Source organism: Leopardus geoffroyi, chromosome A3, assembly GCF_018350155.1.
Source record: "Leopardus geoffroyi isolate Oge1 chromosome A3, O.geoffroyi_Oge1_pat1.0, whole genome shotgun sequence".
Taxonomy (NCBI): Eukaryota; Metazoa; Chordata; class Mammalia; order Carnivora; family Felidae; genus Leopardus; species Leopardus geoffroyi.
In genome coordinates, this window is record NC_059336.1 from 127,021,601 (window position 1) to 127,034,769 (window position 13,169).

General features: G+C 43.5%; 1 protein-coding gene across 1 annotated transcript in view; it reads right to left on the reverse strand.

Moving 5' to 3' along the window:
- Positions 1 to 13,169, reverse strand: part of VSNL1 (visinin like 1) — a 97,973-nt gene that overhangs the window by 52,633 nt on the left and 32,171 nt on the right. The window contains exon 2 of the mRNA XM_045447664.1: positions 5,574 to 5,740. Within this exon, the coding sequence (XP_045303620.1) occupies positions 5,574 to 5,735 (162 nt within the window). The 5' untranslated portion in view covers positions 5,736 to 5,740. The remainder of the gene's footprint in view (positions 1 to 5,573; positions 5,741 to 13,169) is intronic.

The window sequence follows — 13,169 nt, forward strand, 5'->3', positions numbered from 1 at the left end:
GGGACCAAAGTCACAGGAAAGCAGAGGAAAAGACTCTTCTTCTTTGAGAACGGAGAGATCAAGGAAGGCTGTCCTGGGAGAAGCTTTTGAGCTGTTTGTTCTGTTTTGTTGTGTTTTTGTTTCAGCCTAATATACTCAGTCTGTGGGCCTCCTGCCAACACCATAGGAAGGGGCTCTCAAACACAATAATCATTTTTTATTCCAGCTTTTTGAATTCTGGTCAGTGGGATTCTTGAGTTTCCAGACAGACCTACAGATTCTTATGTCCAAACCACCTTTCCTTTGAGGATTAGCTTCAATATCACCTTCCCTGCCAGCCCTCCCTGGGCCCAGAGACCCTTCCAGATTGTCTTTCATGGGCCTCCTCACAATCATAGATATATTTATATATGAAACCTACACTCACCTATCAGGTCCTTGAGGGCAGACCAGACCACAGAGGCCCAAGGGAAGGAACCCTGACATTCCCGGTGGATTCACGCCTACACGGTATCCGGCACGTAGGTGTGCTTAGGAGAGAATGACAGGGAGGGATCACATTTTATCTTATTGGGGCCTTCCCATTTTCATTTCCATGGGGCTCTGAATAAAACACAAATTAATTAAGGTCCCCAAATCAGGAAAACATCGTCTGCAAACTGGAAACCAATTTAATGAGGTGCAGATAAGAAACTTGCATTCTTATCTTCTGCCAGGTAAGTTCATTTGAAAGTATAGTTCAAAAGGAGATGTTTCTCCCTTTGTGTTAGTGTAAGACACACTAACTCTGCTGTGGTGGGAATTAGAATGTCAGCCTGACAGTGGTTAGAAGCATCTTTGGTGATTCTTAACCTTTCTTCAGACTACCGAACACTTTATAAATCTGATGAAAGCTATCCCAAAAGAGTATACAGACTTTTACATACCATCTCAGCATGTACAGAATTTCAGAAGCCAACCCAAGGATACTCCCAGGTTAAACTCTAGGCCAGCACTTCTCAGCAAGTCCATCATGGATTTTCTCCATTAGAACTGTCTGTGAGGTCTTACTAGAAATCCATTTATTGGGGCTCTGTCCTAGGCCCAGTAAAACAGCAACACTGAGGAAGGTGTTCATCAATCTGCTGATTAAATAGCCCAAGTGATTTTGATACACATTCAAGTTTTTTTTGTAATTTTTTTAATGTTTATTTATTTTTGAGAGGGGGGGGAGGGGCAGAGGGGGAGGGAGACACAGAGTCTGAAGCAGGCCCCAGGCTCTGAGCTGTCAGCACAGAGCCCGATGTGGGGTTCGAACTCACAAACTGTGAGATTATGACCTGAGCCAAAGTCGGATGCTTAATCGACTGAGCCACCCAGGTGCCCCAATACACATTCAAGTTTGAATTGGTCATGGATGTAGATCAATTTTTTCATTTGCCAAGTCACTTGTCCAAAGTCGCACAGTAAACAGGGCAGAATGAAATGCAAATGTTTTATTCCATATTCTATAAAAGAAAGATTTTATACGTAAAATCTTACATTTATATGTTTGCATATAACTTCCAGGAAGCATGCCTTTTTCTTCTGAGACTGGTTTTTAGGCATAAGAACACAATTTGCGAGTTAAGTTCCAAAACTCTATAAAGAATTATAGAATATGGTTTTGATACATCATTAACTAGAAAAATCTCCTTGGTCTATCAAAAGATCTTTATCATAAAACATAAAACATAAAAAAAATTGGTCTATCAAAAGATCTTTATCATAAAACATTTAGGTGCTCCAGAGTCTGTGACATCATTTCTTTTTATTTGTTTTAATACATGTCTCTGAGTAGCTGTGTCAATAGAGTTTTGGTGAGTAGACTTACATTTCCAAAACTTCAGGCCCAGAAAATTTCTTATTGAATGGGATTCCATCAATATTTTTTTTAAGTTTTTTTAAACGTTTATTTTTGAGACAATGCAAGAGAGTGCAAGCAGCAGAGAGGCAGACAGAGGGGAGACACAGGATCCGAAGTAGGCTCCAGGCTCCGAGCTGTCAGCCCAGAGCCCGACGCGGGGCTCAGACCCACAAACCGCAAGATCATGACCCGAGCCGAAGCCAGACGCTCAACCGACTGAGCCACCCAGGCGCCCCCCATCAATATATTTTTGTAAAATAAACATGGTACCAAGGTTGAAAAAGGTAAAAAAAACAAAACAAAACAAAAAAAAACTATCTACTCAGACGTTTTATCTTCCAAAAGGCTAAGAGAAAAGTTTGCTTTTAATCATTGCATATATTAGCTTCTTATTTTAGTATCTCATTTTGAAATTAACCTCTCCTTTTGCCCCACCAACAAGCATTTATGTCATTCTGCCTTGTATTGGGCTTAACTGTGTCTTCTCAATTAACCTGTGAGATCCTGGAGGACAGGCAGGACCATCCATTAGTCATTTCTGTATGTCTTCACTACAAAGCTCCCTGAGAAGGAGATACACAGTCAGCATTTAATATAATTCACTCAAACAAACGCTTACTGATGTTTGCTCTGTGGCAGGCTCTGTCCTAACCGCTGGGTCTCATGTTGATTGAAATGAGGTGACTATGGTCTACAGGACTAAAGAATGAGCCTAACAAGGAAGACCCGTGCCCAGACCTGTGTTTTGCGAAGCTCGTTCCTGCAGCTGTATGTTGGAGGGGCTGGAGTGGGCTGATGGAGGCTGCCGTGGAATCCAGTCATGAGGCAGGGCTGTGTGGGCTGCGGGGACGGTTGGCAAGCCCATCTTTAATACGCGTCCTACCTTCCCTCTTTCTATGACACCAGGCCTCATTTTTCTGAACCTCAGTTTTAAACATTTTTAAACATGGACTTAAGGTAGGGGTTCCTTTACATTTTGGATGCAAAGGACTTCTGAAGTTGAGAGTTTGTGGCTCTGGGTCTTGCAGAGGGGCCTTTCCCATTATTTTGCTCCTCCCCACACCCTGAAAAGAGTGGTTCTACAGCAGCCAGGTGTCTCTCCCAGAGCCTGAAATGGGTCATACTGGTGACCGTACCCGCACCAGGCTGACTACCCAGACAGGAGGGCAGCGGCCATGGGCAGAGTTGCTCGCTCAGCCGGACTCTAGGATGTCTCAGTGTCCACACTGAGACAGAAGGAACTACAGAAACGTGCCTATTCACCAGAGTAAGGACCGTGCCTTGCCAAATATTTGCACTTTTCAGCAGCATTAAAGGAAGTTTTTTCTGTTAGCCCTTCTCTTGAGCCTCATTACGCAATCCACATCTTTCTCTGGGCTTCTTCCTTCTAGCATATTGGAGCTGTCTTTTTTTTTTTTTCTTCTCCTCTCCCTGTGTACACGGCATATTTCCTCTGTGGTTCTGCTTTGTATGATGTCCTTGGACAACTCTGGAAGGACAAGAATACTTTGCTTGCTTTCTGACTATTTGACAGAAGAGCATAGGCTGAGTTTGAATATGGTTGTGAAGAGGCTGCCAGGAATCTAAACTCCACTCAGAAAGTCATATATTCTCTTCGTGGAATAAAAAAGTCCATTCTGGGGTGGAGTGAGAGAGGTGGAGGAGGTGGATGATGTTGGTAGATATACATCAGTTGTACCACAGCTGAGCCGTGTTTAATGTTTATATGCCCCCCACCCCCATCTTGAGGCTGGTGCTCTTCCAGTGCTGAGTACTTTCAATGTGTAAATGAAATACCTCATTTCCTGCATTTCAACTCCTTCTTCAAAGGCAAACTGCTCTCATTTGAAACAAATAGTGAGGAATGTGGCACACAGAGCTTTCTTAAACACAGAGTGACAGCTTGCATGACCTCCAGTGATATGAAAGTAGCTTTGACAAATCTCATTTGTCTGTACTTCCCTTGGGGCTGAGAGTGAAGACAGTTATGAGGCTCAGGCTAACTCCTGGGTGATAAAATGTTAGAAGATGTGACTTTCAAAACTATGGAGAGTGGTTTAATCACTTAAGAAAATGCAAATGATCCCACTTCTCTGCAAAAGCAATTTATATTAATTGAACAATAAATGCACTTCTCAGCACTTCTACCTGAAAGAGCTCTACACGATAAAAACTAATTTCTTCGAACTTAGAAATGGCACAGTGATCTTATGATATACACACAGGCCACCCTAAGGATACCTTTCGACACACATTTAAGGAGATAGTTTTGTATTTACCTGCGGCCCCCAGCTGCTCAGCTTTGTATTAATGAGAATTCTGTGTCCCTGACACTCATCAGTGGTCCTTACAGGGTTATTGAGCTTTTAATCATGCAATAAGCACCCACCTGCAAACTCACCACCCGAAATCGCAGCTACAACGTAGATACAATCTGTATCTAACCCTGTGGCCCCACCCCCATCCTGTCCCTTGCCTCTTCCCCATTGGATGTGGCCACCAGTCTGGATCCTGTATTCATCAATCTTGCTTTCCTTTTTATATGACTTTATTGCATTTATTGGTAGCCTTGTAAAATATTTTTGTAACCTTCTTTGTGTTTAATTTAGAATATTTTAAGACTCACTTTTTGCACTTAACGTTTTAGTGTCACTACAGATCAACTGTTTTGACTGCTATGTGAATACATCACAGTTTATTTTCCACTCTCCCTCTGATGGGCATTTGGGTTGTTTCCCAGTTTTGCTATTGTGAACAGTGCAGCTATGAGCATTCTTATACGTGTCCCTGCTTGTGCAAGGACGGAATTGCCAGACCACAAGCTATGTGAAACATTCAACTTCAGGAGGTAAAAACAATGCCTATACAATCATCCTCCACACATATATTCATGCGGATGGTTCAACTGCTCAAGCTGATTGCTACACTTAAAGGATAAAAGCAACGTTTTCTATTTGGTATTTTAGTCAGAAAAAGTTAAAAGAAAAACAATGCATTTTTCCACAAGCCTAACGTTAGATAAGTGTACACAAAATAGAATGTTTTAGATCTTGCCAAATCTAGAAACAATACAACTGATAAACTCAGACAAACCAAAATAATACCACTGCAGTAGAAATTATACCTGCCATGGAACAGTTTTATCTAATGTCCAGGGTAAGATTCACTTGTAAACAGTACAAAATGCTGAGTTAAGGTTCATTTTGTAGACCTTGATGCCCAAATGTATACCGGACCTCCCTACCCCTTTCCAAATGTGCTGATGTGGGAATCTAGGTTTTTTTCTTATCTGCATATAGGAAGACACCTTGTAGTGAAAAAGGGCCCAGGTACTTTCTCTTTAATGGAGAGAGGTGCAGATACCTTTAACGAGCCAAACAATAGTATAATTCACAGCTTGTCAATAATCATCAGCAAACACTGTATTATCTGAGATTTCTATTGTTCTTTCACCCAACACTGTCATCTTCTGAACTCTAGTCAGTGTTTTGGCTGAACAATTACTCTTCTTATTCAGAAACTGCTTGACTTACGTCTGGAAAAAACACACGCCTTTGCATTTTTAAAAATGTCCATTTTTTCCTTTTGGCTGGAAAACCACCAGTGTTGAAACAGATAGGCTACTTGGAGTTGTAATTCCATAGGAAGCTACATTTCATGAAGACTGGATTTTGTGGCCTTAAGAAAACAAGAGGTGGAAACCATTTACCTTCACGTAGAGTTGCTGAAATTCCTCGAGGTTCAGCCTCCCACTTGGACAGTCCTTGAGGAATCCTTTGTACCACTGCTTGAGCTCATGCTCATTAAACTCTGTGCTCTTCACCAGGTCCTCCATCACTTCAGGGGCCAGTTTGCTATTCTGTTTCCCCATTCTGCCTGAAGGAAAGCAAATTAATGCAATTAGCTGTGGTCATTTCAAGCTTGATTAGGAGCCACGTCAGAGTCCTGAGCAGCCCTTGGTGGGAACTCCCTCCCGTGTGTCAGGTCAAAGTCCCCCCAAGTCTGCCTCCTTCTATTTGGCATTCCAGTAGGGAGAGGACAGAACAAGACTCTTCTCACAGCTCAAGAGGCAGCAGAGCTCAGCCTTCCCTGTCACGTGTCCCCTTTTACATGGCATAGATCCTACATGGAGAAACAGCCATCCTTGTTTTTGCTATTCATGTAAAGTACATGGGAACTGTTTATGCCCTCTTTTTCTGAATTAAAATCCATTAGCGCTTGGCGCCTAGGTGCCTAATGCTACATGTAGTTTGTAAGGATATTGAGTGGGATTGTTGACACACACAATGAGAAGGCTTTATAGCCAAGTGATCACAAACAGACTTGGGAAATCTGATCAGCAAATAACAGTGCATAAAATACATAAAATAATGTTACCTATATCAGTTATGTGCCAGGTTATTGACCGTTTGCCATGTATGTTACTTAGGGCAATATTAATGAACTGTTTTATCTTAAATTTCTTCCTTAATAAAATTATGTATATAATATATATGTTACACATATATAATACAACTAAAGTATATATTATATATTATATAATAACCAAATATATATTATATAATAACGAAATATATATTATATTATATTGTATTTTATTATATTATATATATTATATAATAACTAAACTCTTCAGATTTACTGTGATGGCTGATTAAGAAATAAGTAGGTAAACAAAGATAAACAATACTCCAAAATTAAACTATTTTTTGTATTAGCGCCAGAAAATTGAAGGTGATTTTTAAAAATTTCCCTTGAATGTTGTTGTTTTATAACAAAAAAAGAATGAAAACCAAGCTTAACCACAGATTGATTTAAAAAGTAAAATTAAACTGAAAATCTGAAGGACCACTAGAATAAGGAAAGTGCCACAAGATCTTCAAAACCCTGATACGGGAACTGAATTAGGCTTTGAAAATTTTACCCCAGTGGATCTACGCCTTCAATGTTCTTGAGACAAATTCTCTCTCAGGCTCCAGGCAGGTCTATCCTTGCAATCACCCAGAAAGGGTAATCTCATCACATGCTTTGTTGGGGCTTTTTTTGCCTCCTTCTACAACAGATTCCATACCCATTGTCAGTGACCTGCCCTAACATTGAAAATCCTTTCACTGTAGTGAAACCAAACCACTCTTGCTACTTCCAGGGAAAGCTTCCTCCTCAGCATCATCCCAGCTGGACACAGTGAGAAGATATCATGAAAATGACTATTTTTCTTCCAAATTCTTCTGTTCGAGCAAAGGACCGAGGAGCAGCCACTTTGCTCTTTTATCGTGGAGTGTCTCGACTGATTTTTGCTCTTAATTTCAAGCTCCATGTCTCTTATTAGCAACTGTCTCTTAATAATAGGTTACTGTGGGATTCCACAGCTGGATGTGGAAATCAAGTTGGGTACTCAGGTGTCAAGTGTAATTAAGCTGGGTGAGAACACTCTAATCCATGGTTACCCTGCTAATCGAAAGATGTATTACCAAACTTTCAGGACTTCACTTTGTTGTTTGCAGTAGAGAATCACAAATTTTCATTTCTGCACTAGAATCTCACCTAACAATAACAGCTGCTGAATACTGAGGGTTGGCTGTGGGATAGGCACTGTGTTGAGCATTTTACCCTCGATCTTTGGCCCTATGACAGCTCTGCAATAAGGATTAGGGCAGCTCTCCTGTACAAGATCATACAAGTAATGCGTAGCAGAGCCAGAATTTGAACATGGATTAGCAAGACTCGAATGCACAATCACAGACAGACAGGTGGATGGAAGGCATTTCAGAAGGAACAGGAGGGGCAAAAGCAGGAAAGCTCGCAAGGCTGAATCAGTGCCTCTTGGCGCTGAAAGAAGGGATGAGAGAGGGATCAGTCACTTTGCCAGGCCCTAGTTGGGAAAAGACTGTTAGAGTTTACCAAAACCACAAGCCAGAGTGGGTTTGTATTAATGATGGGAAAATGGATTAAGGGTTATTAAAAACTGCCTTCAAAAATGCCTTTAGAAGGTCAACAGCGTGTCAGCTTCTCTCTTAAGCAAGGAAGCATGGATTCTCCATGGATCATTTATGTTCCTGTTGACTGACTGGGGAGAGGGTGGTCTCACACAGGGAACACTGTCAGGACCATGAATCACCATTTTGGAGACTCAAATGCATCACTTCATGCTTCTTGGTTATGGGTCATGCTCAGCACTATCACTTAGGTGTGCCTGGCAGTAGATGGGTTACAGAGAAAATCAAATTCTGGCCTGGCTCAAAGCAGCATTGCCACTGCCTTCATCACGCCTTGTTTGGGTTCATGATCCTCACCGGGATCTCTGACCCCAGCCCACCTTCTGTATGGCTGCTTGAATGAATTTCTAAAATACAAACCTTGCTCTCTGAGCCTCTCCCTAAAACCGTCAATACCTCCCATTGTGTACAGGATGCAGCCCTATCTCCCTCGCCTGGCACCTGTCCTGCCTACTCACATCCTCATTTTCTGCCCATCTGTCTTTTCACTTGCTCAGCAGACTTCTTGTCTTTCTTTAAGTAGCCTCCGCTCACATGCTACCTCTTCTGTGAAACCTTTGCTGACTTTCCAAGGCTCGCTTAGGCATCCTTTCTCAAAGGCATCTCCACTCTCTTGTAAAAGCTTTCATGGTCATTATTCATTACTCATTATCCAATCTACTGGATTGTTAGTTTCTTGGGAAAGAGGACTGTCTTTTATTTATCTTTGCATCCCTGCTACTTTGTACTAGGTGCTCAAGAAATAATTTTTGAGGGGATGAATGAATGAGGGGCACAGTGGAGTCCACAGTCAAGGACCTTGGCACTGGCCTTCATCAAGTTGTGGCATTTGGTATGTTTCTTTCTGGGAAAGTCAGTCTCCTAGTAATGTATATATGAAAAGAGTCAATGCAATCATAAGTATAAATATAACATGCAGGCAACAGATGGGAAGAATGTTTCATTTAACTGTTTGGAAAATGGCCTGCCCCCCACCTCCGTCAGAGACCATTTTTTGTTGTCTTCGTCACTAAATTTTGAACATCTTCAAGCCAGAGCTCATGTCTTTTGTCTCAATATTCTCAGTATTTGGCATAAATGTGGTGCTTAGTAATATCTGATACGTGAAGGAAAGCATTGGGTTAACACTCCCCACCTATACTCCCCTTGTCCTGGGGCTGCAGTGATATGGGCCAGTAGTGTCTTTCATTATGGCAGCAGGACAACAGAAAGGGTAAAAATGACAGTAAAGCTTATCATATTCCCAATAAAAAGATTTCATGACATAAATAACATAAAATAAAATATTCCATGTGTGGGGGGGCTGCAGGTTATCCCAGCTCTGTTTCTAGTTCATTCTGTGATCTTGAGCTAAATCCTTTCTTCCTCTGTTGCTCAGTTTCCCCATTTGAAAAACAAATGAGTTGGAACACATGACCTTTAAGGCCCTTCCAACCCCATCATTCACAGATCTGTAGCATAAGTTCTGTAAATATGAAAATATGAGTCACAGATTTGAAGTTGGCTTGTCTTGAAAGAGTCCACACATGTTGGTTTTGTGGATTCTTTACCTGGGCACCTGTTGGTACTTGAACATTTGTTGCCTAAGAAGGGAGGGCACGGGCACTTGAGTGCATTATTTTAAAGTTGGCATTCCAGGCTATTAAGACAGGCATAGGACAGGACCAGTGATGGGCACCAGGAATGGGCCTGTGGGTGATGAAAGCCCAGCACCAAATTGCAAATGATACCCGGAAAAGACCATGTTTTCATACTCTACAGTTTACAAAAGTCTTCATGCGGCAACATTTACCCATGCAACAACCCAGTAAGAAAGAGATTATTATCATCTGCCTTTTATTGATGAGGACTTTGAAGCTCAGGGAGAATGAGTACTTCGCCTTAGCTCAACCAGCTAATAAAGCTTTGCTCAGAATACATGTCGTTCTCCAGAACCCCACTGGTTTCCTGATACAGGCTGTCATATTCTCTTGCCTGGATTCTGCAGCCACCTTCTAACTGGTTTTCCTGCCTTGAGTTCTGCCCACCTCTCTTCCACTTCCAGCCATGTCTCCAGAGCAGAAGAGGCAGAACATGAACGAGTGCCCTTAGAACAGATCTGAGAGACTTCCTAAAGGAGGAAAAGACCACCAGGGGAGGTAAGGAGCACCCATGGGCATTTTTCCTCCACAAACCCTTTGGGTCCTAGAGAAGATTCAAGTAGTGTGTGTGTGTGTGTGTGTGTGTGTGTGTGTGTGTTGCCCTGAGCTGGTCCTTTACCCACTCTGATATCTAAGTCCAACCTCCTAGAACACAGCAGGGTCATCTGTGTGCGATGAGGCACACAGAACAGCAGGCCTGGCTTTTCACAGGTAATCTGGCCATCAGCCTGGCTGAATCCCGGCAAGATTCACGCAAAGACTGGGGGCTGAGAGAGAGAGGCCCAGCCACATGTGCAGATACACACAGGGTAAGCATACCAGTGGGGAACGAGGCCTGGAAGCAGGGCTCAGAGCAGAGAAAGAGCTTTAGAGGCTCAGTTGGAGGCCGATGGAATATAGCCATGTGTGGAAAGAGTCTTAACTGGGAGGAGAGCTTGTTGTAGTGTAAGATTACCTGGGCCAACTTTGAATACATCAGGAGCTTTCTCTAAGCCCTGGGCTCCTCACTTGTACACTGGAATAACTAGAAGAGACGGGCCTTTTCATGCTTAGATTCCTGCGCTGATGGCTCTTTGTTTCCCTTACCACCTGTCTAAACTTGACTCCTCCTGCAAGGCTCGGTTCCATTGCTGTCTTCTCTTTGACACTTCACAAGTTCCTACCACTCTCCCTTCTTCTTCTTGATAGCATAGTTTGCATCAACAATGACCCTGGTCTGGTTAGCTCTGGGCAGCTCAGCTCGGCAGACAGGTATAGGTGTTGTCTACGAGAAAGGTTCTGTGCTAGGCATGGTGGGATATACAGAGAAGATGTGGTTCCAATCTTGAAAAGCTCAGAACTGGATGCAGGAGACACTCATGCCCCTGGGGATGTGGGATCTGATGACATGACTGCTCAGAGCAGACACCTATGGAGCACTGGGGACAGAGAGACAAATGCCCACCAGATCAGGCAACTTCACCTGTGGGTGGTCTTCAGGTGACAGCTCTAAACTAGAGTTCCCCAAATGTGCCTGAGTAAAAGAATCCTCCTTATCTAGTGAAAAATGCAGCTTCCTGGGGTGCCTGGGTGATTCAGTCAGTTAACCCTCCAGCTTGGGTTCAGGTCATGATCTTGCAGATTGTGAGTTTGAGCCCCATTTTGGGCTCTGTGTTGCCAGTTCAGAGCCTGGAGCCTGCTTCAGATTCTGTGTCTCCCTCTCTCTCTGTCCCTCCTCTACTTATGCTCTCTCTCTCTCTCTCTCTCCCTCAAAAATAAATAAACATTAAAAAAAAATTTTTTTTAATGCAGCTTCCTAAGACCCTCCTTTAGAAGGAAATCTGTACTTTTAACAAGCAACACATGTCAACTGGGGGAGCAGTGATGAAAATCATGAACAAAAATCAAAGTAGATGGTCTGAGGAGAAGACACACAGAGCAGCACAGACATAACCTAAGTTCTCGCTAATGCCTCGCGCTCTCCTTCTGACACCCCTGATGTTGTTTCAAGATCCTGCGCTGGGACTAACATTAAGAATTTAAAAATTACACAACTAGGGAAGACCAAAGTTGAAAAGATTTGCCCCTAGGTTCTTCTGCTTTTAATCCCCTTGATTTTAGGTTAGAGAGCTTGAGAATCTCGAAGATCACACGGGCACCCAATGGCCGAGTGGGGATGAGAACCCTGGTCTCCCGACCCGGCTGGGGGATCCCACCCTCCAACCCCAGCAGCACACCGTCCTCAGGCCAAACACCCAAAGCTTGCAAGCCAGGATGCATGTTTATCTCCCAGGTGGGTTGTTGAAACAATCGCCATCACCACCTCCCTGGGATGCTATAAACAAATGACAGGAGGTTGCTAGTTTCCAGAGATGGTTAAAGCAACCCTGAAAACCATGCCTCAAAGTTGCCCAGCACATTGTGTGGGGTTTTCTTTTCTAATAAGGACAATTATCTGACACAATGGCTCTTTCTGCCTCTCGCCTCTGTAGCCTCCTCAACAGAGTATTCTCAAGCCTCTAGCAGCATCTCCCCAAAGGCAGAGTGTGGATCCCAGGCTGGCCGTTCTTGCTGTCTCTAGGGACCCCCGCAGCTTCAGAAAAGGGGAGAAATGCTTTCTTTTGGCATTCTTTGATGACTTTACCTCAAGCCCTGAACCTCATGGGATTACAGCTCAGGTCTGGCCTGCAAGCATAAAACAGGTAAGGTTAGGAGGGACTGAATCCCTGGGGACTCAGGATAAGGCATGAGTACTTATTTGAGCTGTAATAAATGAGGAAAAACATTTTGATGGCAGTGGCAATGGCACCATCAGGGCAAATGACAAGAGTTCCAACCCAGAAAGGATAATAAATACATGGAGGTGAAAGCAGAAGTGGGTCCTAGGGATCAATCATCTGATCTGACCCCTATGTTTTCTAGAAGAGTCCCAGGAAGGTTAGGGGAATACAGCAAGTCCGTGACAGTGCCTAGCAGCACCTTGGCTACTAAGCCTGGGCAAGAAGACTTGGAGGCTGCTATAATGCCCAGGCCTGTGACCCTTGGGTGCTGATTTGTGTTGAGGGTCCTAGGCCCTGCAGGAATAGGAAGAGCCAATCTATGTCCCTGTCACCAGGCTGTGAAAAGTGGCCTCCCTCTCTAGGCCTGTCCCAGTTGTTTCCAGCCAAGTTGCCACCTGAGCAGCCTGTCTACAGCTCAGGGGTGGAGTCTGAAGTTTCCTAGGGCCTTAGCTGGGGACAGCCCTGACCAGGATGGGAGCCGCTTGTGAACATTAGCCCTTGGATCTGACTAGGTGGTTCCAAACTAAAACCCACCTGGTAACAAGGTGGCCAGGTGCTCAGGGACTCTGATCTACAAGGCATCAAGTGGCCTAACTGGCTTTGGGGGTCTGACTCAATTACCTTCTTCCTCCTTGCCCAGGCACAAAGAGCATCTCTTAAACATCTGGGAAGTGTGGCTAAACCCAAAGCCACACTTGGCGCCCGGGTGTTGGGCTATAACTTTGGAAAAATTTCTACTCAGACTCAGTTTCCCTTTCACCCCCTCTTACAAGTTCTTTTCCTTTTCTATTGGGACACAATGTCTCTTGTATTTTTCACTGGACGTAGTTTGGTGGGACAAAAATAAGTATCCTGGGGGCAGACCTGGATCAAATGATGTTCCTGCTGCATAGAGAACATCTATGATGTT